At 33.2% G+C, this 25649-nt stretch overlaps 1 protein-coding gene across 2 annotated transcripts in view; it reads right to left on the reverse strand.

The window, feature by feature from the left end:
• Window positions 1–18534: 18534 nt before the first annotated feature.
• Window positions 18535–25649, reverse strand: part of LOC587196 (protein lin-28 homolog) — a 43999-nt gene continuing 36884 nt past the window's right edge. For both annotated transcript variants that reach the window (XM_011662307.2, XM_786939.4), the window contains exon 4: window positions 18535–25487. In XM_011662307.2, the coding sequence (XP_011660609.2) occupies window positions 25253–25487 (235 nt within the window). In that variant the 3' untranslated portion in view covers window positions 18535–25252. The remainder of the gene's footprint in view (window positions 25488–25649) is intronic.

The raw sequence follows: 25649 nt of genomic DNA on the forward strand, positions 1-25649 counted from the left end.
ACAGATAATTTCATGAAATACTGAAAATGCCCCCTTTTGACAAAAATGGCAAGGGGTTAGCCCATAATTTTTGGCCAAAAATTATGAAATTTTAAAAAGGCTTGTATTCATACATGTTCATCTCTAGAAGTTGTCTATAACCCCGTTCATTCAAACTATGTTATTACAGATAATTTCATGAAATTTCGAAAATGCCTCTTTTTGACAAAAATGGCAAGGGGTTAGCCCATCATTTTTGGCCAAAAATTATGAAATTTTAAAAAGGCCTATATTCATACATGTTCATCTCTAGAAGTTGTCTATAACCCCGTTCATTCAAACTATGTTATTACAGATAATTTCATGAAATTTCGAAAATGCCTCTTTTTGACAAAAATGGCAAGGGGTTAGCCCATCGTTTTTTTGTCCAATAATTATTAATTTCCCAAAAGGCCTATATTCATACATTTTCATCTCTAGAAAGTTACTTTGACCCCTGTTTATTCAAACTATGTAATTACAGATAATTTCATGAAATGTAGAAAATGCCCCTTTTTGACAAAAATGGCAAGGGGTTAGCCCATCGTTTTTGGCCAAAAATTATGAATTAAAAAAAAGCCCTATATTCATACATTTTCATCTCTAGAAGGTGTCTATGACCCCTGTTTTTTCAAACTATGTACTAACAGATAATTTTATGAAATACTGAAAAATGCCCCTTTTTGACAAAAATGGCAAGGGGTTAACCCATCATTTTTGGCCAAAAATTATGAATTCCAAAAAAGGCCTATATTTATACATTTTCATCTCTAGAAGGTGTCTATAACCCCTGTTTATTCAAACTATGTAATTACAGATAATTTCATGAAATACTGAAAATGCCCCCTTTTGACAAAAATGGCAAGGGGTTAGCCCATCGTTTTTGGCCAAAAATTATGAATTGTCAAAAAGGCCTATACTCTTACATTTTCATCTCTAGAAAGTTTTTATGACCCCTGTTTATTCAAACTATGTAATTACAGATAATTTCATGAAATACTGAAAAATGCCTCTTTTTGACGAAAATGGCAAGGGGTTAGCCCATCGTTTTTGTCCAATAATTATTAATTTCCCAAAAGGCCTATATTCATACATTTTCATCTCTAGAAGGTGTCTATGACCCCTGTTTTTTCAAACTATGTACTAACAGATAACTTTATGAAATACTGAAAAATGCCCCTTTTTGGCAAAAATGGCAAGGGGTTAGCCCATCATTTTTGGCCAAAAATTATGAAATTTTAAAAAGGCCTATATTCATACATGTTCATCTCTAGAAGGTGTCTATAACCCCTGTTTATTCAAACTATGTAATTACAGATAATTTCATGAAATACTGAAAATGCCCCCTTTTGACAAAAATGGCAAGGGGTTAGCCCATCATTTTTGGCCAAAAATTATGAAATTTAAAAAAGGCCTATATTCATACATGTTCATCTCTAGAAGTTGTCTATAACCCCGTTCATTCAAACTATGTTATTACAGATAATTTCATGAAATTTCGAAAATGCCTCTTTTTGACAAAAATGGCAAGGGGTTAGCCCATCGTTTTTGTCCAATAATTATTAATTTCCCAAAAGGCCTATATTCATACATTTTCATCTCTAGAAAGTTACTATGACCCCTGTTTATTCAAACTATGTAATTACAGATAATTTCATGAAATGTAGAAAATGCCCCTTTTTGACAAAAATGGCAAGGGGTTAGCCCATCGTTTTTGGCCAAAAATTATGAATTGTCAAAAAGGCCTATACTCTTACATTTTCATCTCTAGAAAGTTTTTATGACCCCTGTTTATTCAAACTATGTAATTACAGATAATTTCATGAAATACTGAAAAATGCCTCTTTTTGACAAAAATGGCAAGGGGTTAGCCCATCGTTTTTGGCCAAAAATTATGAATTGTCAAAAAGGCCTATACTCTTACATTTTCATCTCTAGAAAGTTTTTATGACCCCTGTTTATTCAAACTATGTAATTACAGATAATTTCATGAAATACTGAAAAATGCCTCTTTTTGACGAAAATGGCAAGGGGTTAGCCCATCGTTTTTGTCCAATAATTATTAATTTCCCAAAAGGCCTATATTCATACATTTTCATCTCTAGAAGGTGTCTATGACCCCTGTTTTTTCAAACTATGTACTAACAGATAACTTTATGAAATACTGAAAAATGCCCCTTTTTGGCAAAAATGGCAAGGGGTTAGCCCATCATTTTTGGCCAAAAATTATGAAATTTTAAAAAGGCCTATATTCATACATGTTCATCTCTAGAAGGTGTCTATAACCCCTGTTTATTCAAACTATGTAATTACAGATAATTTCATGAAATACTGAAAATGCCCCCTTTTGACAAAAATGGCAAGGGGTTAGCCCATAATTTTTGGCCAAAAATTATGAAATTTTAAAAAGGCTTGTATTCATACATGTTCATCTCTAGAAGTTGTCTATAACCCCGTTCATTCAAACTATGTTATTACAGATAATTTCATGAAATTTCGAAAATGCCTCTTTTTGACAAAAATGGCAAGGGGTTAGCCCATCATTTTTGGCCAAAAATTATGAAATTTTAAAAAGGCCTATATTCATACATGTTCATCTCTAGAAGTTGTCTATAACCCCGTTCATTCAAACTATGTTATTACAGATAATTTCATGAAATTTCGAAAATGCCTCTTTTTGACAAAAATGGCAAGGGGTTAGCCCATCGTTTTTTTGTCCAATAATTATTAATTTCCCAAAAGGCCTATATTCATACATTTTCATCTCTAGAAAGTTACTTTGACCCCTGTTTATTCAAACTATGTAATTACAGATAATTTCATGAAATGTAGAAAATGCCCCTTTTTGACAAAAATGGCAAGGGGTTAGCCCATCGTTTTTGGCCAAAAATTATGAATTAAAAAAAAGCCCTATATTCATACATTTTCATCTCTAGAAGGTGTCTATGACCCCTGTTTTTTCAAACTATGTACTAACAGATAATTTTATGAAATACTGAAAAATGCCCCTTTTTGACAAAAATGGCAAGGGGTTAACCCATCATTTTTGGCCAAAAATTATGAATTCCAAAAAAGGCCTATATTTATACATTTTCATCTCTAGAAGGTGTCTATAACCCCTGTTTATTCAAACTATGTAATTACAGATAATTTCATGAAATACTGAAAATGCCCCCTTTTGACAAAAATGGCAAGGGGTTAGCCCATCGTTTTTGGCCAAAAATTATGAATTGTCAAAAAGGCCTATACTCTTACATTTTCATCTCTAGAAAGTTTTTATGACCCCTGTTTATTCAAACTATGTAATTACAGATAATTTCATGAAATACTGAAAAATGCCTCTTTTTGACGAAAATGGCAAGGGGTTAGCCCATCGTTTTTGTCCAATAATTATTAATTTCCCAAAAGGCCTATATTCATACATTTTCATCTCTAGAAGGTGTCTATGACCCCTGTTTTTTCAAACTATGTACTAACAGATAACTTTATGAAATACTGAAAAATGCCCCTTTTTGGCAAAAATGGCAAGGGGTTAGCCCATCATTTTTGGCCAAAAATTATGAAATTTTAAAAAGGCCTATATTCATACATGTTCATCTCTAGAAGGTGTCTATAACCCCTGTTTATTCAAACTATGTAATTACAGATAATTTCATGAAATACTGAAAATGCCCCCTTTTGACAAAAATGGCAAGGGGTTAGCCCATCATTTTTGGCCAAAAATTATGAAATTTAAAAAAGGCCTATATTCATACATGTTCATCTCTAGAAGTTGTCTATAACCCCGTTCATTCAAACTATGTTATTACAGATAATTTCATGAAATTTCGAAAATGCCTCTTTTTGACAAAAATGGCAAGGGGTTAGCCCATCGTTTTTGTCCAATAATTATTAATTTCCCAAAAGGCCTATATTCATACATTTTCATCTCTAGAAAGTTACTATGACCCCTGTTTATTCAAACTATGTAATTACAGATAATTTCATGAAATGTAGAAAATGCCCCTTTTTGACAAAAATGGCAAGGGGTTAGCCCATCGTTTTTGGCCAAAAATTATGAATTGTCAAAAAGGCCTATACTCTTACATTTTCATCTCTAGAAAGTTTTTATGACCCCTGTTTATTCAAACTATGTAATTACAGATAATTTCATGAAATACTGAAAAATGCCTCTTTTTGACAAAAATGGCAAGGGGTTAGCCCATCGTTTTTGGCCAAAAATTATGAATTGTCAAAAAGGCCTATACTCTTACATTTTCATCTCTAGAAAGTTTTTATGACCCCTGTTTATTCAAACTATGTAATTACAGATAATTTCATGAAATACTGAAAAATGCCTCTTTTTGACGAAAATGGCAAGGGGTTAGCCCATCGTTTTTGTCCAATAATTATTAATTTCCCAAAAGGCCTATATTCATACATTTTCATCTCTAGAAGGTGTCTATGACCCCTGTTTTTTCAAACTATGTACTAACAGATAACTTTATGAAATACTGAAAAATGCCCCTTTTTGGCAAAAATGGCAAGGGGTTAGCCCATCATTTTTGGCCAAAAATTATGAAATTTTAAAAAGGCCTATATTCATACATGTTCATCTCTAGAAGGTGTCTATAACCCCTGTTTATTCAAACTATGTAATTACAGATAATTTCATGAAATACTGAAAATGCCCCTTTTTGACAAAAATGGCAAGGGGTTAGCCCATCATTTTTGGCCAAAAATTATGAATTCCAAAAAAGGCCTATATTCATACATTTTCATCTCTAGAAGGTGTCTATAACCCCTGTTTATTCAAACTATGTAATTACAGATAATTTCATGAAATACTGAAAATGCCCCCTTTTGACAAAAATGGCAAGGGGTTAGCCCATAATTTTTGGCCAAAAATTATGAAATTTTAAAAAGGCCTATATTCATACATGTTCATCTCTAGAAGTTGTCTATAACCCCGTTCATTCAAACTATGTTATTACAGATAATTTCATGAAATTTCGAAAATGCCTCTTTTTGACAAAAATGGCAAGGGGTTAGCCCATCGTTTTTGTCCAATAATTATTAATTTCCCAAAAGGCCTATATTCATACATTTTCATCTCTAGAAAGTTACTATGACCCCTGTTTATTCAAACTATGTAATTACAGATAATTTCATGAAATGTAGAAAATGCCCCTTTTTGACAAAAATGGCAAGGGGTTAGCCCATCGTTTTTGGCCAAAAATTATGAATTAAAAAAAAGGCCTATATTCATACATTTTCATCTCTAGAAAGTTACTATGACCCCTGTTTATTCAAACTATGTAATTACAGATAATTTCATGAAATGTAGAAAATGCCCCTTTTTGACAAAAATGGCAAGGGGTTAGCCCATCGTTTTTGGCCAAAAATTATGAATTCCAAAAAAGGCCTATATTCATACATTTTCATCTCTAGAAGGTGTCTATAACCCCTGTTTATTCAAACTATGTAATTACAGATAATTTCATGAAATACTGAAAATGCCCCCTTTTGACAAAAATGGCAAGGGGTTAGCCCATCGTTTTTGGCCAAAAATTATGAATTGTCAAAAAGGCCTATACTCTTACATTTTCATCTCTAGAAAGTTTTTATGACCCCTGTTTATTCAAACTATGTAATTACAGATAATTTCATGAAATACTGAAAAATACCTCTTTTTGACGAAAATGGCAAGGGGTTAGCCCATCGTTTTTGTCCAATAATTATTAATTTCCCAAAAGGCCTATATTCATACATTTTCATCTCTAGAAGGTGTCTATGACCCCTGTTTTTTCAAACTATGTACTAACAGATAACTTTATGAAATACTGAAAAATGCCCCTTTTTGGCAAAAATGGCAAGGGGTTAACCCATCATTTTTGGCCAAAAATTATGAATTCCAAAAGGCCTATATTCATACATTTTCATCTCTAGAAGGTGTCTATAACCCCTGTTTATTCAAACTATGTAATTACAGATAATTTCATGAAATACTGAAAATGCCCCCTTTTGACAAAAATGGCAAGGGGTTAGCCCATCATTTTTGGCCAAAAATTATGAATTCCAAATAAAGGCCTATACTCTTACATTTTCATCTCTAGAAAGTTTTTATGACCCCTGTTTATTCAAACTATGTAATTACAGATAATTTCATGAAATACTGAAAAATGCCTCTTTTTGACAAAAATGGCAAGGGGTTAGCCCATCGTTTTTGGCCAAAAATTATGAATTGTCAAAAAGGCCTATACTCTTACATTTTCATCTCTAGAAAGTTTTTATGACCCCTGTTTATTCAAACTATGTAATTACAGATAATTTCATGAAATACTGAAAAATGCCTCTTTTTGACGAAAATGGCAAGGGGTTAGCCCATCGTTTTTGTCCAATAATTATTAATTTCCCAAAAGGCCTATATTCATACATTTTCATCTCTAGAAGGTGTCTATGACCCCTGTTTTTTCAAACTATGTACTAACAGATAACTTTATGAAATACTGAAAAATGCCCCTTTTTGGCAAAAATGGCAAGGGGTTAGCCCATCATTTTTGGCCAAAAATTATGAAATTTTAAAAAGGCCTATATTCATACATGTTCATCTCTAGAAGGTGTCTATAACCCCTGTTTATTCAAACTATGTAATTACAGATAATTTCATGAAATACTGAAAATGCCCCCTTTTGACAAAAATGGCAAGGGGTTAGCCCATCATTTTTGGCCAAAAATTATGAAATTTAAAAAAGGCCTATATTCATACATGTTCATCTCTAGAAGTTGTCTATAACCCCTGTTTATTCAAACTATGTAATTACAGATAATTTCATGAAATACTGAAAATGCCCCCTTTTGACAAAAATGGCAAGGGGTTAGCCCATAATTTTTGGCCAAAAATTATGAAATTTTAAAAAGGCCTATATTCATACATGTTCATCTCTAGAAGTTGTCTATAACCCCGTTCATTCAAACTATGTTATTACAGATAATTTCATGAAATTTCGAAAATGCCTCTTTTTGACAAAAATGGCAAAGGGTTAGCCCATAATTTTTGTTCAAAAATTATGAAATTTAAAAAAGGCCTATATTCATACATGTTCATCTCTAGAAGTTGTCTATAACCCCGTTCATTTAAACTATGTTATTACAGATAATTTCATGAAATTTCGAAAATGCCTCTTTTTGACAAAAATGGCAAGGGGTTAGCCCATCGTTTTTGTCCAATAATTATTAATTTCCCAAAAGGCCTATATTCATACATTTTCATCTCTAGAAAGTTACTTTGACCCCTGTTTATTCCATCTATGTAATTACAGATAATTTCATGAAATGTAGAAAATGCCCCTTTTTGACAAAAATGGCAAGGGGTTAGCCCATCGTTTTTGGCCAAAAATTATGAATTAAAAAAAAGGCCTATATTCATACATTTTCATCTCTAGAAGGTGTCTATAACCCCTGTTTATTCAAACTATGTAATTACAGATAATTTCATGAAATACTGAAAATGCCCCCTTTTGACAAAAATGGCAAGGGGTTAGCCCATCGTTTTTGGCCAAAAATTATGAATTGTCAAAAAGGCCTATACTCTTACATTTTCATCTCTAGAAAGTTTTTATGACCCCTGTTTATTCAAACTATGTAATTACAGATAATTTCATGAAATACTGAAAAATGCTTCTTTTTGACGAAAATGGCAAGGGGTTAGCCCATCGTTTTTGTCCAATAATTATTAATTTCCCAAAAGGCCTATATTCATACATTTTCATCTCTAGAAGGTGTCTATGACCCCTGTTTTTTCAAACTATGTACTAACAGATAACTTTATGAAATACTGAAAAATGCCCCTTTTTGGCAAAAATGGCAAGGGGTTAGCCCATCATTTTTGGCCAAAAATTATGAAATTTTAAAAAGGCTTGTATTCATACATGTTCATCTCTAGAAGTTGTCTATAACCCCGTTCATTCAAACTATGTTATTACAGATAATTTCATGAAATTTCGAAAATGCCTCTTTTTGACAAAAATGGCAAGGGGTTAGCCCATCATTTTTGGCCAAAAATTATGAATTCCAAAAAAGGCCTATATTCATACATTTTCATCTCTAGAAGGTGTCTATAACCCCTGTTTATTCAAACTATGTAATTACAGATAATTTCATGAAATACTGAAAATGCCCCCTTTTGACAAAAATGGCAAGGGGTTAGCCCATCATTTTTGGCCAAAAATAATGAATTCCAAATAAAGGCCTATATTCATACATTTTCATCTCTAGAAGGTGTCTATAACCCCTGTTTATTCAAACTATGTAATTACAGATAATTTCATGAAATTTCGAAAATGCCTCTTTTTGACAAAAATGGCAAGGGGTTAGCCCATAATTTTTGGCCAAAAATTATGAAATTTTAAAAAGGCCTATATTCATACATTTTCATCTCTAGAAGTTGTCTATAACCCCGTTCATTCAAACTATGTTATTACAGATAATTTCATGAAATTTCGAAAATGCCTCTTTTTGACAAAAATGGCAAGGGGTTAGCCCATCGTTTTTGTCCAATAATTATTAATTTCCCAAAAGGCCTATATTCATACATTTTCATCTCTAGAAAGTTACTATGACCCCTGTTTATTCAAACTATGTAATTATAGATAATTTCATGAAATGTAGAAAATGCCCCTTTTTGACAAAAATGGCAAGGGGTTAGCCCATCGTTTTTGGCCAAAAATTATGAATTAAAAAAAAGGCCTATATTCATACATTTTCATCTCTAGAAGGTGTCTATGACCCCTGTTTTTTCAAACTATGTACTAACAGATAATTTTATGAAATACTGAAAAATGCCCCTTTTTGACAAAAATGGCAAGGGGTTAACCCATCATTTTTGGCCAAAAATTATGAATTCCAAAAAAGGCCTATATTTATACATTTTCATCTCTAGAAGGTGTCTATAACCCCTGTTTATTCAAACTATGTAATTACAGATAATTTCATGAAATACTGAAAATGCCCCCTTTTGACAAAAATGGCAAGGGGTTAGCCCATCGTTTTTGGCCAAAAATTATGAATTGTCAAAAAGGCCTATACTCTTACATTTTCATCTCTAGAAAGTTTTTATGACCCCTGTTTATTCAAACTATGTAATTACAGATAATTTCATGAAATACTGAAAAATGCCTCTTTTTGACGAAAATGGCAAGGGGTTAGCCCATCGTTTTTGTCCAATAATTATTAATTTCCCAAAAGGCCTATATTCATACATTTTCATCTCTAGAAGGTGTCTATGACCCCTGTTTTTTCAAACTATGTACTAACAGATAACTTTATGAAATATTGAAAAATGCCCCTTTTTGGCAAAAATGGCAAGGGGTTAGCCCATCATTTTTGGCCAAAAATTATGAAATTTTAAAAAGGCCTATATTCATACATGTTCATCTCTAGAAGGTGTCTATAACCCCTGTTTATTCAAACTATGTAATTACAGATAATTTCATGAAATACTGAAAATGCCCCCTTTTGACAAAAATGGCAAGGGGTTAGCCCATCATTTTTGGCCAAAAATTATGAAATTTAAAAAAGGCCTATATTCATACATGTTCATCTCTAGAAGTTGTCTATAACCCCGTTCATTCAAACTATGTTATTACAGATAATTTCATGAAATTTCGAAAATGCCTCTTTTTGACAAAAATGGCAAGGGGTTAGCCCATCGTTTTTGTCCAATAATTATTAATTTCCCAAAAGGCCTATATTCATACATTTTCATCTCTAGAAAGTTACTATGACCCCTGTTTATTCAAACTATGTAATTACAGATAATTTCATGAAATGTAGAAAATGCCCCTTTTTGACAAAAATGGCAAGGGGTTAGCCCATCGTTTTTGGCCAAAAATTATGAATTGTCAAAAAGGCCTATACTCTTACATTTTCATCTCTAGAAAGTTTTTATGACCCCTGTTTATTCAAACTATGTAATTACAGATAATTTCATGAAATACTGAAAAATGCCTCTTTTTGACAAAAATGGCAAGGGGTTAGCCCATCGTTTTTGGCCAAAAATTATGAATTGTCAAAAAGGCCTATACTCTTACATTTTCATCTCTAGAAAGTTTTTATGACCCCTGTTTATTCAAACTATGTAATTACAGATAATTTCATGAAATACTGAAAAATGCCTCTTTTTGACGAAAATGGCAAGGGGTTAGCCCATCGTTTTTGTCCAATAATTATTAATTTCCCAAAAGGCCTATATTCATACATTTTCATCTCTAGAAGGTGTCTATGACCCCTGTTTTTTCAAACTATGTACTAACAGATAACTTTATGAAATACTGAAAAATGCCCCTTTTTGGCAAAAATGGCAAGGGGTTAGCCCATCATTTTTGGCCAAAAATTATGAAATTTTAAAAAGGCCTATATTCATACATGTTCATCTCTAGAAGGTGTCTATAACCCCTGTTTATTCAAACTATGTAATTACAGATAATTTCATGAAATACTGAAAATGCCCCCTTTTGACAAAAATGGCAAGGGGTTAGCCCATCATTTTTGGCCAAAAATTATGAAATTTAAAAAAGGCCTATATTCATACATGTTCATCTCTAGAAGTTGTCTATAACCCCTGTTTATTCAAACTATGTAATTACAGATAATTTCATGAAATACTGAAAATGCCCCCTTTTGACAAAAATGGCAAGGGGTTAGCCCATAATTTTTGGCCAAAAATTATGAAATTTTAAAAAGGCCTATATTCATACATGTTCATCTCTAGAAGTTGTCTATAACCCCGTTCATTCAAACTATGTTATTACAGATAATTTCATGAAATTTCGAAAATGCCTCTTTTTGACAAAAATGGCAAAGGGTTAGCCCATAATTTTTGTTCAAAAATTATGAAATTTAAAAAAGGCCTATATTCATACATGTTCATCTCTAGAAGTTGTCTATAACCCCGTTCATTTAAACTATGTTATTACAGATAATTTCATGAAATTTCGAAAATGCCTCTTTTTGACAAAAATGGCAAGGGGTTAGCCCATCGTTTTTGTCCAATAATTATTAATTTCCCAAAAGGCCTATATTCATACATTTTCATCTCTAGAAAGTTACTTTGACCCCTGTTTATTCCATCTATGTAATTACAGATAATTTCATGAAATGTAGAAAATGCCCCTTTTTGACAAAAATGGCAAGGGGTTAGCCCATCGTTTTTGGCCAAAAATTATGAATTAAAAAAAGGCCTATATTCATACATTTTCATCTCTAGAAGGTGTCTATGACCCCTGTTTTTTCAAACTATGTACTAACAGATAATTTCATGAAATACTGAAAAATGCCCCTTTTTGACAAAAATGGCAAGGGGTTAACCCATCATTTTTGGCCAAAAATTATGAATTCCAAAAAAGGCCTATATTTATACATTTTCATCTCTAGAAGGTGTCTATAACCCCTGTTTATTCAAACTATGTAATTACAGATAATTTCATGAAATACTGAAAATGCCCCCTTTTGACAAAAATGGCAAGGGGTTAGCCCATCGTTTTTGGCCAAAAATTATGAATTGTCAAAAAGGCCTATACTCTTACATTTTCATCTCTAGAAAGTTTTTATGACCCCTGTTTATTCAAACTATGTAATTACAGATAATTTCATGAAATACTGAAAAATGCTTCTTTTTGACGAAAATGGCAAGGGGTTAGCCCATCGTTTTTGTCCAATAATTATTAATTTCCCAAAAGGCCTATATTCATACATTTTCATCTCTAGAAGGTGTCTATGACCCCTGTTTTTTCAAACTATGTACTAACAGATAACTTTATGAAATACTGAAAAATGCCCCTTTTTGGCAAAAATGGCAAGGGGTTAGCCCATCATTTTTGGCCAAAAATTATGAAATTTTAAAAAGGCCTATATTCATACATGTTCATCTCTAGAAGGTGTCTATAACCCCTGTTTATTCAAACTATGTAATTACAGATAATTTCATGAAATACTGAAAATGCCCCCTTTTGACAAAAATGGCAAGGGGTTAGCCCATCATTTTTGGCCAAAAATTATGAAATTTAAAAAAGGCCTATATTCATACATGTTCATCTCTAGAAGTTGTCTATAACCCCGTTCATTCAAACTATGTTATTACAGATAATTTCATGAAATTTCGAAAATGCCTCTTTTTGACAAAAATTCCAAGGGGTTAGCCCATCGTTTTTGTCCAATAATTATTAATTTCCCAAAAGGCCTTTATTCATACATTTTCATCTCTAGAAAGTTACTATGACCCCTGTTTATTTAAACTATGTAATTACAGATAATTTCATGAAATGTAGAAAATGCCCCTTTTTGACAAAAATGGCAAGGGGTTAGCCCATCATTTTTGGCCAAAAATTATGAATTCCAAAAAAGGCCTATATTCATACATTTTCATCTCTAGAAGGTGTCTATAACCCCTGTTTATTCAAACTATGTAATTACAGATAATTTCATGAAATACTGAAAATGCCCCCTTTTGACAAAAATGGCAAGGGGTTAGCCCATAATTTTTGGCCAAAAATTATGAAATTTTAAAAAGGCCTATATTCATACATGTTCATCTCTAGAAGTTGTCTATAACCCCGTTCATTCAAACTATGTTATTACAGATAATTTCATGAAATTTCGAAAATGCCTCTTTTTGACAAAAATGGCAAGGGGTTAGCCCATCGTTTTTGTCCAATAATTATTAATTTCCCAAAAGGCCTATATTCATACATTTTCATCTCTAGAAAGTTACTATGACCCCTGTTTATTCAAACTATGTAATTACAGATAATTTCATGAAATGTAGAAAATGCCCCTTTTTGACAAAAATGGCAAGGGGTTAGCCCATCGTTTTTGGCCAAAAATTATGAATTAAAAAAAAGGCCTATATTCATACATTTTCATCTCTAGAAAGTTACTATGACCCCTGTTTATTCAAACTATGTAATTACAGATAATTTCATGAAATGTAGAAAATGCCCCTTTTTGACAAAAATGGCAAGGGGTTAGCCCATCGTTTTTGGCCAAAAATTATGAATTCCAAAAAAGGCCTATATTCATACATTTTCATCTCGAGAAGGTGTCTATAACCCCTGTTTATTCAAACTATGTAATTACAGATAATTTCATGAAATACTGAAAATGCCCCCTTTTGACAAAAATGGCAAGGGGTTAGCCCATCGTTTTTGGCCAAAAATTATGAATTGTCAAAAAGGCCTATACTCTTACATTTTCATCTCTAGAAAGTTTTTATGACCCCTGTTTATTCAAACTATGTAATTACAGATAATTTCATGAAATACTGAAAAATACCTCTTTTTGACGAAAATGGCAAGGGGTTAGCCCATCGTTTTTGTCCAATAATTATTAATTTCCCAAAAGGCCTATATTCATACATTTTCATCTCTAGAAGGTGTCTATGACCCCTGTTTTTTCAAACTATGTACTAACAGATAACTTTATGAAATACTGAAAAATGCCCCTTTTTGGCAAAAATGGCAAGGGGTTAACCCATCATTTTTGGCCAAAAATTATGAATTCCAAAAGGCCTATATTCATACATTTTCATCTCTAGAAGGTGTCTATAACCCCTGTTTATTCAAACTATGTAATTACAGATAATTTCATGAAATACTGAAAATGCCCCCTTTTGACAAAAATGGCAAGGGGTTAGCCCATCATTTTTGGCCAAAAATTATGAATTCCAAATAAAGGCCTATATTCATACATTTTCATCTCTAGAAGGTGTCTATAACCCCTGTTTATTCAAATTATGTAATTACAGATAATTTCATGAAATTTCGAAAATGCCTCTTTTTGACAAAAATGGCAAGGGGTTAGCCCATCATTTTTGGCCAAAAATTATGAAATTTTAAAAAGGCCTATATTCATACATTTTCATCTCTAGAAGTTGTCTATAACCCCGTTCATTCAAACTATGTTATTACAGATAATTTCATGAAATTTCGAAAATGCCTCTTTTTGACAAAAATGGCAAGGGGTTAGCCCATCGTTTTTGTCCAATAATTATTAATTTCCCAAAAGGCCTATATTCATACATTTTCATCTCTAGAAAGTTACTATGACCCCTGTTTATTCAAACTATGTAATTATAGATAATTTCATGAAATGTAGAAAATGCCCCTTTTTGACAAAAATGGCAAGGGGTTAGCCCATCGTTTTTGGCCAAAAATTATGAATTAAAAAAAAGGCCTATATTCATACATTTTCATCTCTAGAAGGTGTCTATGACCCCTGTTTTTTCAAACTATGTACTAACAGATAATTTTATGAAATACTGAAAAATGCCCCTTTTTGACAAAAATGGCAAGGGGTTAACCCATCATTTTTCGCCAAAAATTATGAATTCCAAAAAAGGCCTATATTTATACATTTTCATCTCTAGAAGGTGTCTATAACCCCTGTTTATTCAAACTATGTAATTACAGATAATTTCATGAAATACTGAAAATGCCCCCTTTTGACAAAAATGGCAAGGGGTTAGCCCATCGTTTTTGGCCAAAAATTATGAATTGTCAAAAAGGCCTATACTCTTACATTTTCATCTCTAGAAAGTTTTTATGACCCCTGTTTATTCAAACTATGTAATTACAGATAATTTCATGAAATACTGAAAAATGCCTCTTTTTGACGAAAATGGCAAGGGGTTAGCCCATCGTTTTTGTCCAATAATTATTAATTTCCCAAAAGGCCTATATTCATACATTTTCATCTCTAGAAGGTGTCTATGACCCCTGTTTTTTCAAACTATGTACTAACAGATAACTTTATGAAATACTGAAAAATGCCCCTTTTTGGCAAAAATGGCAAGGGGTTAGCCCATCATTTTTGGCCAAAAATTATGAAATTTTGAAAAGGCCTATATTCATACATGTTCATCTCTAGAAGGTGTCTATAACCCCTGTTTATTCAAACTATGTAATTACAGATAATTTCATGAAATACTGAAAATGCCCCCTTTTGACAAAAATGGCAAGGGGTTAGCCCATCATTTTTGGCCAAAAATTATGAAATTTAAAAAAGGCCTATATTCATACATGTTCATCTCTAGAAGTTGTCTATAACCCCGTTCATTCAAACTATGTTATTACAGATAATTTCATGAAATTTCGAAAATGCCTCTTTTTGACAAAAATTGCAAGGGGTTAGCCCATCGTTTTTGTCCAATTATTATTAATTTCCCAAAAGGCCTATATTCATACATTTTCATCTCTAGAAAGTTACTATGACCCCTGTTTATTCAAACTATGTAATTACAGATAATTTCATGAAATGTAGAAAATGCCCCTTTTTGACAAAAATGGCAAGGGGTTAGCCCATCATTTTTGGCCAAAAATTATGAATTCCAAAAAAGGCCTATATTCATACATTTTCATCTCTAGAAGGTGTCTATAACCCCTGTTTATTCAAACTATGTAATTACAGATAATTTCATGAAATACTGAAAATGCCCCCTTTTGACAAAAATGGCAAGGGGTTAGCCCATAATTTTTGGCCAAAAATTATGAAATTTCAAATGGCCTATATTCATACATGTTCATCTCTAGAAGTTGTCTATAACCCCGTTCATTCAAACTATGTTATTACAGATAATTTCATGAAATTTCGAAAATGCCTCTTTTTGACAAAAATGGCAAGGGGTTAGCCCATCGTTTTTGTCCAATAATTATTAATTTCCCAAAAGGCCTATATTCATACATTTTCATCTCTATAAAGTTTCTATGACCCCTGTTTATTCAAACTATGTAATTACAGATAATTTCATGAAATGTAGAAAATGCCCCTTTTTGACAAAAATGGCAAGGGTTTAGCCCATCGTTTTTGGCCAAAAATTATGAATTAAAAAAAAGGCCTATATTCATACATTTTCATCTCTAGAAGGTGTCTATGACCCCTGTTTTTTCAAACTATGTACTAACAGATAACTTTATGAAATACTGAAAAATGCCCCTTTTTGACAAAAATGGCAAGGGGTTAACCCATCATTTTTGGCCAAAAATTATGAATTCCAAAAAAGGCCTATATTCATACATTTTCATCTCTAAAAGGTGTCTATAACCCCTGTTTATTCAAACTATGTAATTACAGATAATTTCATGAAATACTGAAAATGCCCCCTTTTGACAAAAATGGCAAAGGGTTAGCCCATCATTTTTGGCCAAAAATTATGAAATTAAAAAAAGGCCTATATTCATACATTTTCATCTCTAGAAGGTTACTATAACCCCTGTTTATTCAAACTATGTTATTACAGATAATTTCATGAAATACTGAAAATGCCCCCTTTTGACAAAAATGGCAAAGGGTTAGCCCATCATTTTTGGCCAAAAATTATGAAATTAAAAAAAGGCCTATATTCATACATTTTCATCTCTAGAAGGTTACTATAACCCCTGTTTATTCAAACTATGTTATTACAGATAATTTCATGAAATTTCGAAAATGCCTCTTTTTGACAAAAATGGCAAGGGGTTAGCCCATCGTTTTTGTCCAATAATTATTAATTTCCCAAAAGGCCTATATTCATACATTTTCATCTCTAGAAGGTTACTATGACCCCTGTTTTTTCAAACTATGTACTAACAGATAATTTCATGAAATACTGAAAAATGCCCCTTTTTGGCAAAAATGGCAAGGGGTTAACCCATCATTTTTGGCCAAAAATTATGAATTCCAAAAAAGGCCTATATTCATACATTTTCATCTCTAGAAGGTGTCTATAACCCCTGTCTATTCAAACTATGTAATTACAGATAATTTCATGAAATACTGAAAATGCCCCCTTTTGACAAAAATGGCAAGGGGTTAGCCCATAATTTTTGGCCAAAAATTATGAAATTTTAAAAAGGCCTATATTCATACATGTTCATCTCTAGAAGGTGTCTATAACCCCTGTTTATTCAAACTATGTAATTACAGATAATTTCATGAAATACTGAAAATTCCCCCATTTGACAAAAATGGCAAGGGGTTAGCCCATCATTTTTGGCCAAAAATTATGAAATTTTAAAAAGGCCTATATTCATACATGTTCATCTCTAGAAGTTGTCTATAACCCCGTTCATTCAAACTATGTTATTACAGATAATTTCATGAAATTTCGAAAATGCCTCTTTTTGACAAAAATGGCAAGGGGTTAGCCCATCGTTTTTGTCCAATAATTATTAATTTCCCAAAAGGCCTATATTCATACATTTTCATCTCTAGAAAGTTACTATGACCCCTGTTTATTCAAACTATGTAATTACAGATAATTTCATGAAATGTAGAAAATGCCCCTTTTTGACAAAAATGGCAAGGGGTTAGCCCATCGTTTTTGGCCAAAAATTATGAATTAAAAAAAAGGCCTATATTCATACATTTTCATCTCTAGAAGGTGTCTATGACCCCTGTTTTTTCAAACTATGTACTCACAGATAATTTTATGAAATACTGAAAAATGCCTTTTTTGGACAAAAATGGCAAGGGGTTAGCCCATCATTTTTGGCCAAAAATTATGAATTTCCAGAAAGGCCTGTATGTATATCTTTTCATCTCTAAATGGTGTCTATGACACCTGTTTATTTAAAGCTAAGGACCAGTTATGGTCATGCGATTGCATTGTGAAAGGAACGTTGTGAAATCGATCAGAAAAGGTTGATCATCTAGCATAGATGTTCTGCAAGGTTCTGGAATCATCAAAATGATAAGAAATTTGGCCAAGTCTTCATAAAGTTAAAGCACTGTACACAGAAAGATGTATATGGGACTACACACACGTGCGCGACACGTGCATTTGTATCTCTCAACAGGCAAGAGATACACTAATTTACCAAATATATCAATTAATAGGCGGTTCCCCGTCAAAATTTGTATCATCATGTAATATTCAAAACATATTCTTTCACATGATTGGTAATAAGAGCTTCCATTTCATTTTTTGAAATTGGGGCGTTTCCAATACTGGTCTTTACCTTTGAACTATGCAATTGCAGATAATTTCATGAAATGTAGAAAGTGCCCTTTTTTGACAAAAGTGGCAAGGGGTGAGCCCATCGTTTTTGTCCAATAATTATTAATTTCCCAAAAAGGCCTATATTCATATCTTTTTACCTCTAGAAGGTGCTATGACCCGTGTTTTTCGAACTATGTAATTGCAGATAAAATGTAGAAAATGCCCCTTTTTGCCAAAATGGCAAGGGGATTAAATAGCCCATCATTTTTAGCCAAAAATTATCAATTTTCAAAAAGGCCTTTTTCCATATCGTTTTTATCTCTAAAAGGTGTTTTTGATCTCTGTTCATTCAAATAATACAATTTCGTAATGGCCATAATGGAAAATGTCATGTTTTGACAAATATTAATCGCAAGTGTCTCTCTTTTTTTTCTTTGAGGGGGGGGGGGGGGGGGGGGCGGAGGGGTTGGGTGTGGTGGTATTACTCGGCATCACATGGATTTGCCTGAAAGTGTGACTGGCATTTAGACGACAAAGAAGTTCACAGAATAGACATTGATCGTGCATTCGTAATTGATCAAAACAAATCATTTATTCAATATCAAATACAAAAATGGTACCTTGAAAACATCATCTTTACATCAAGGTAATCTTTGAGGTATGCATGTCTTAAGCACACCGTCTGTTAATATTTGTATTATTAACACTTACAGAGTGACAACACGAGCATCTGATGAAAGCGAATTTTCAGAAAATAACGGAGTATTAGAATGTGAAGAGGGCAATTTTCCGTGGAGAAAGAACAAGAAATTAAATCGAAATGTCTAGATGGGTATTGCTTTAGAGCTCAAATAGATACGAAGTATTGTCATTTCAACAATTAATTCATGAAATAAGATGGCTGTTACCCCTTTTCAAATTTCTTTGCTTCTGCCTCTCATTCTTCCTTTCCCCATAATCATTCTCCATCCTCTTTTCTGTGATTTCGACTTTCTTTGAGGAAACATCATTTTGTACAAATTTCAACAAAGACTTCTGTTTGCCTCTTCCAGTTCCTTTCCTGATCCCTTGTCTTCATCATTCTTCTTTCTCCTCGTTTTACACGTTTTTTATTTGTATTTCTAATTTGTTTTTCCCTTAATTTTGAGCAGGCTGCATATCTTATTCCTTAATTACAAATGTAGGAAAATCGTGGAATGTATGTACAGGGAATGAGTATAAGAATTTACAATAAAATACAGACGAATGCCTATCAAAATGGGTTTCTAGAAGAGACCGGTGTACTAACATATTACATGATGGATGTTTCTTTCCTGGGGACCTAGTGACGAGTTATTCCATTAACATGTTACTAATGAGTGAACTACAATACTTTGAATCCAGTCTACATACATTATTTGTTGCTATGTCTGGCAAGTTTGTCAAGAACAATCTTTTTTCAAAGAGTACGCATCAAATTTTAATATATTTTAGTAAACCGATCTATTGACAAAGGATTTGACGATACGTTCCTAATATCCACAACAATAGAAACACTACATCAATGAGCATGAGATAATTAGACGCCCTTTTTTGTGTGTCAGCAAACAAAAAGTATTACTGGTATAGAAAAACATCCACGTGCCTTTATTTACTTCTTATGCGTTTGAGGATCAACGACTTGTAGTTTAAATGCGAGCCGTTCCTACAAACAACTAAAGATACTTTTGCAGCAAATCATTAAAAACGAATGGAGAAGAAGACTATACATTTCAAGAGTACGCGCGGCGTTGTCTTTGGAATCTACATCAAATGATATTTTTGATATTTTTAATTTTTTTTAAGAATCGTGAAAAAAATACTAATCCCTGAGATTCCTTCACTCTTGACTGCTAAGAGCACATATTCTATTCTACACCAACAAAACAAACAAAATATGACAAAGTAAAAATATTATATAGTACAAAATACTGTTCGCTCCAAATACACTGAAGATCTCTCAAATAGGCTTATATGCATGAACAACAAAAAACGCGAGATGTAGTAACATGCTATATACACAAGATGATGAAATGGCCTGAGTGTATAAGGTATAAAACGATAAGATGAAGCAAAACAAATATACAAGTGTGTTTATTTGTTTGAAGGCATTAATGCTGTGTTTACGTCCCATAAATTACTCATAAAGTCGGTGGTTTGTATGGATCAACAACTGAAGACTTCACACAAAATTTGAAGAAAGAAAAAATGAAAATACCTCTTTGCCACGTGTACATGAAAGGCGATTGGTATTGAAGAAACATGGTCAGAATATGTACATACGTGTACGTTTGTTACCCCTATGCACCGATGTCACAAAATTTGACTTAAGTATCCTTGTCAATGCAGCTTTAACATTGCAATCATTCTCACAACCAATAATTCAAATTCCTCCCTCTTGACACAATCTAGGACCAACCTCCTTTAGCATTTATATCTTGTCCACGCATATTGTCATATAGAAGTTCTCAAGTTTAGTCATCACACACTGTTGCCTCGGTAACTTAAGATGTAATGGACACAAAATTGTTTCGAAATTAAGAGTCTGAGATGACTAAAATACAACAAAAAACATACGAGTATAACCATTATAGATGTGCATATTAATGTTTGGAGTAAATGCAAAATATTGTGAGGTAGATTATATTCCATCTCTTAAAATAAACAATTCTACCGAATTCATCTAGGGGGACGTACAACAGGAACATTTTTGTAATTCTTCAAATCTCATTTTTTTCGCAGCTTTTTGTGTGTTTTTTTTTTACAACTGAAGAGATATACACTAGACTGTACATTTTGATCAATGCACACCAACTCATATTGAGTTCATATTGTGTAATAAAGTATTATAATGCTGTTACCTTTCAAATGCAACATTTTTAGTTTAACAAAGGCAGCGAGGCGATAAGTTCAATAAATTTTAAAGGCAGCACATAATATTGTAACACAACTCAATATGAGACGTGTATATTTTGAATATCATTTAAAACTAACAATGAAATAAATTCGATCTTTTACAATAGCCATTATGCTCCAATATCTAAAATTTGACTGTTATTTCTTTTCATGAAATATTCTTAAATTTAGAATATGAATGAAATAAAGAGGAAATTGTTAAATCATTAACATATTCATATTTCTTATTACTTAGTTCAAATAACAGTTTCTATTTCATGTTTTTTCCCCTCTCAATTAAGAGTTGTTTTTTTGTGTTGAAACACAAGGAAGCAGCATCGCGTTTGAATCAATGTCAATTTACTGCAAAAGTGACATAGTCATAGATTACGTATAAATATGTCCTACTAATGCAGCACAAATACAATACTGGTAATTTTTTATTGACTAATTGTTATTCTCAGCTGAACGGAGAACCAAAAGTACAAAAGTGATTAAATTATCTTCTACAATTCAATTTGTAAAAATGATTCAATAGTCTAATTCGTATTTAAGGCCCAAATAACCAAAGATTTGTCATCATGGAGCGGCCCTCCTTCTATAATAATAATCATAATATTCAGCTTTTATATAGCGCTTAATAAATCTCGGACGTCTCTAATTGCTTTACAGAACGACCGCTGTCAAAGTGATAGAGGTATAGCTAGTGTGTTCCCGATTTAAAATAATTATTCTAACTAATTAATTATCACATAACGCACTGTTGGTAATTAAGATGACATAACTGGCATACACACGTATCCAGTATCTGTCACAGTCGATTTTAGTAATTTATACAAAAACCTTCACTGCACGTCGAGTAACGCAACTGATCGTTACAATGTCACCTAAGACGTATTACGCTGACAGTGACATACGAAGCTTGTAAAAAATATACTAGAAATTCATTTGTATATAAGGTACATGAAATATTTTTAAGTTGATTGATTGATTTTTTTTTTCCGGAGAAAGAAACTAAGTAATGAACAGCAAACACAAACAAATACGCAAAACACACCCGAAACGGAGGGTGAATACTTGTTGTTTACGTGTTATGCAGAATATACCCAGTCCCCTTATCGTTTTGATAATACATTAGTAAAGTTAATTAATTAGATAATAAACCGTTTCAATTTACTTTGAGGTAAGTAGGTTGTATAGTCTTTAACAAAAAATTATTTATTTCGAAAAAGATCTGTTTTATTTCAAGTTTTATGAGTTGTTTAGCAAGTGCTATGGCATGGACAAGGTGATTTGTGCATTTTGAAAGATTTCAGTTTTTAAACTTTCAAACTTGATTTTTGGGATAATTTCGTATGTACACAATTATCTACAGAGCCCTTACTGTTACTTCCAAGTTTCTACAAATCATTCTTTACATCTATTTTCAATTTCTAAGAAAAAAACTAAGTGAAATATGACCTAGGAGTCTTATGAATACTTAAAGGTTACAAAAGAAAATGTTTTTAAAGACAAAGTAAATATTCATAACAAATTCATCCATCGTACGACTGGCATGTTGTATATGAGGTAGATATTGGTTTACAATAATATGAACAAAAACTAACGAGTTATGGTTATTCAATATAACCCTGTCAGAAAGCCGAACATAATTTACCCCCTGTGGAAATAAAATAAAATAGAATAAGTCGGGTTATATTGGTCTTACGGAGAGCATTTAAATTGGAGGGTGGGTTATAATCTTGAACAGAGCAAGAGCACTTTGTGCGAGTCAGTCAGCAAAGCTACAACACGGAACGTTAAGAGAACATTGCGGAGAACGCGATTAGTTCTTTGCAAATGTCACAGAATTTGACACATTTTGACAAATGAGGAAAAGTTATATCGTTAACTTTGGAGATCGTTTGTACGAGGGTGGGTGAAGGTGTTTTGCTCGAAGATTTTGCATTTTTGGAAAACCCATCGAAAGACAAAAAGTAACAATACAACTTGCGATGCTGATATAGCAAAGCGAATGATCCGGCTATATTTGGCCACACTCGAACCTACAAGTCTTCGCTACCGAATATGTGTGTTGCTCATACTTTTAAGGCTCACAAGCTAAAGACACACACACACACATACACACCACCTAGGTGTCCAAGGAATAATGACATACAGAGTATTTCGATTCACTTTTATCATAAAGCAAACACTTGGTAGAATACTCTGTACCGAGGTAGTCATCTCCCGAATTCCAACAGGAGTATACCATTTCGTTTTGCACGTGATGTCGGACAAAATGTCAGATGCCCGTAAATGTCTCCACGTGTTAAAATTCAATTTGTCGTTCCTACTAAAAAAAAATAAAGTAAGAGTATATGCTTATACAACTTAAAATTCCTTTGGTTCCGCATATTCACAATTTTTCTTCTTCCAAGGCACGTACGGAAGACAACATTTCACCCATTTTGACTGAATGCATAACCATCATTAACGATGGTGCGACTAAACCGGTTTTGCTTCCTCAACGCCAAATGCCTGTTGCACACCAAGCGTTATTTCAATAGCGTTAGATCGTATGCAATCAACCTTATGAAAGCGATTGGCGCATACGGCAGTAGGCCTTATTTAACTTAATTTTATGCACAGTTCATTTCGCATTCACTTTTAATAAGATGTCACTTATAGTCCGTCAAAGACCAGCGAGTCACCGATGGTGACCTACTTTAAATAGGCACTTTTAGATTTACCCGAGGAGAGCTTGGACTGCAGCGTGTGACATTGTGTTAAGGCACTGGGTCGTGCCCAGCAGTGCCTTAAAAGGACGTCATATTACCTTAAAAGGATGTCACACGTGGCAGTCCACGTTCTCGTCGTGTAAATCTAAAAGTCCCTAATGACACCTCGTGCACGCCGCTCATTATAGTGACATCAGAAAACTTGTAACCAGTTGCCAGCAGCATGACTAAACTATATAGCCCTTGAAAGTCAAATGTGAAACCTGTCACTACCGGAAAGAAGTCGCATATCTCAGAACGCGCATTGAATAAACATCTCAAGTCACGCCCGGTGCATTGTGGAACGACACATTTTCACTATATCTTAACGTACAAGCCAATCACATACAAGGAAATGGTTAAGGCCTCATGAATATTCATGATTGCAGTACTCGCTTTAGCACCAGCACGTGATCCGCACGTTGTAAAAACTGAATAACACCTGAGTGAGTGACGTCATAATAGCAAAGTTTCCACAAAGCTGCTAGAGAAACTCCATGTTCATCGTTCACATATAGACTTTACAGTCACAAAGTAAGTCATTATATACACTGAATTCAATCTTAAAGCCCTGAGACTGTAACTATATAAACATCACCTTCCTACAACCAATTGGCATACCAATGCTCCCTTTAAATGGATGAATCTTTCAATGTGATATGCTGCCCATGTGCTTGTGCTGGAAAACCTCCATGTATAACCTTAAAAGGGAATAGGTTGAGATTGGTCCAAAGCGAATAGAAAAGAATTTGAGATACTCTGTAGTTTGCTGACTCATGTACTGAGGATTTTCTTTCAATTGTTTCTGATAGATTGTGTAGTATGAAGGAAAAATTGTTTCATAATCCAACCAGGGACGATTTCCGATTGAGCAAATCTCAAATCTTGGGTAGGAATTCTTCCTACAAAAACAACAAGTGCTCCTATAACATCTCATCCTTAAACAAAGAAAATTAAAAAGCCTTTGGAATGTCTTTACAACTATGGCAAATGAAATTTGGACAAATCTCTCTTCTTGTGGTGTATTGGGTACATATAAACTCGAAAAGGACGTTTGCAAAGAAATATTTAACAGCAATCAAACAGGAAAGTGACGTCTGTATCACCAAAATGAAGTATGGCTTAAACTAGGTCCACTAATTCAACTAAGTCTATTGTTTCATACCGCAGGGCCGATATAAGCTAATGATTAGAATGGTAGCCAAGCTAATTATCAGTCTATGGTTAGAATTTTATGAAGGTCATATCTAAAGAGAGAATATCTTGTTTTTTCTCCATCTGCTTAAGGAACATCGGTATGCCTTTGAACCCATCCATAAACTGTTTCTTCAAGATCCACACGCTGATAGCTGTGTGCTCAACTGTACAATTACCCTTACATACATGACAAAGTAAGATCTTGCCAAAGAGTCCTGCAGAGGAAATATTTCAAATCAGAACTGTCTGTCTTTGCCATAATCTGTAAATAAACATTCTGCATTAAAAAAAAGTCATGTCATACTCAGAAGAGCAAACTATCCTTCTCTTCCCACTTGCGTTTCTTATATGTTGGAAATACAACAAAAAAAAATTCTATACGAAGTACTTTGAAGGTGGTGTATCTTGGCCTTGGTTAGGTCTTTCCTTCACCATCCTCTTCAGCTTTGCTGCTGGGTGATGCCTCTTCTGCCGTTGTCTTGGGGCTCTCTTCACCCGAACCACTGCCGTTGCTGCTGTTTCCCTGAGAAGCTTTGTTGGGGCAGTCTGCCCAGAGGTGATCCTCCGCGTGGCATGCATAGCACCGTTTAGGTAGAGGTGGCTCTGGACAGTCTTTGGCGTGGTGTCCAGAATTGCCACAGTTAAAGCACCTGTGAACAGAAACAGATAGGTATGTACAGTTTATTAAAAGTTTTAGGAAATCTTATGTCCAACGCGGGAAAGATTTTGTAAGATGCGTTTATTATAATATGATGTACTTCTGACTGTTTGCCTAAAGAGTCAATTTAACATGATTGCAAAGACTTATTTTA

This window comes from Strongylocentrotus purpuratus, unplaced genomic scaffold (genome assembly GCF_000002235.5).
Source record: "Strongylocentrotus purpuratus isolate Spur 01 unplaced genomic scaffold, Spur_5.0 spur5_scaffold_21, whole genome shotgun sequence".
Classification (NCBI taxonomy): Eukaryota; Metazoa; Echinodermata; class Echinoidea; order Camarodonta; family Strongylocentrotidae; genus Strongylocentrotus; species Strongylocentrotus purpuratus.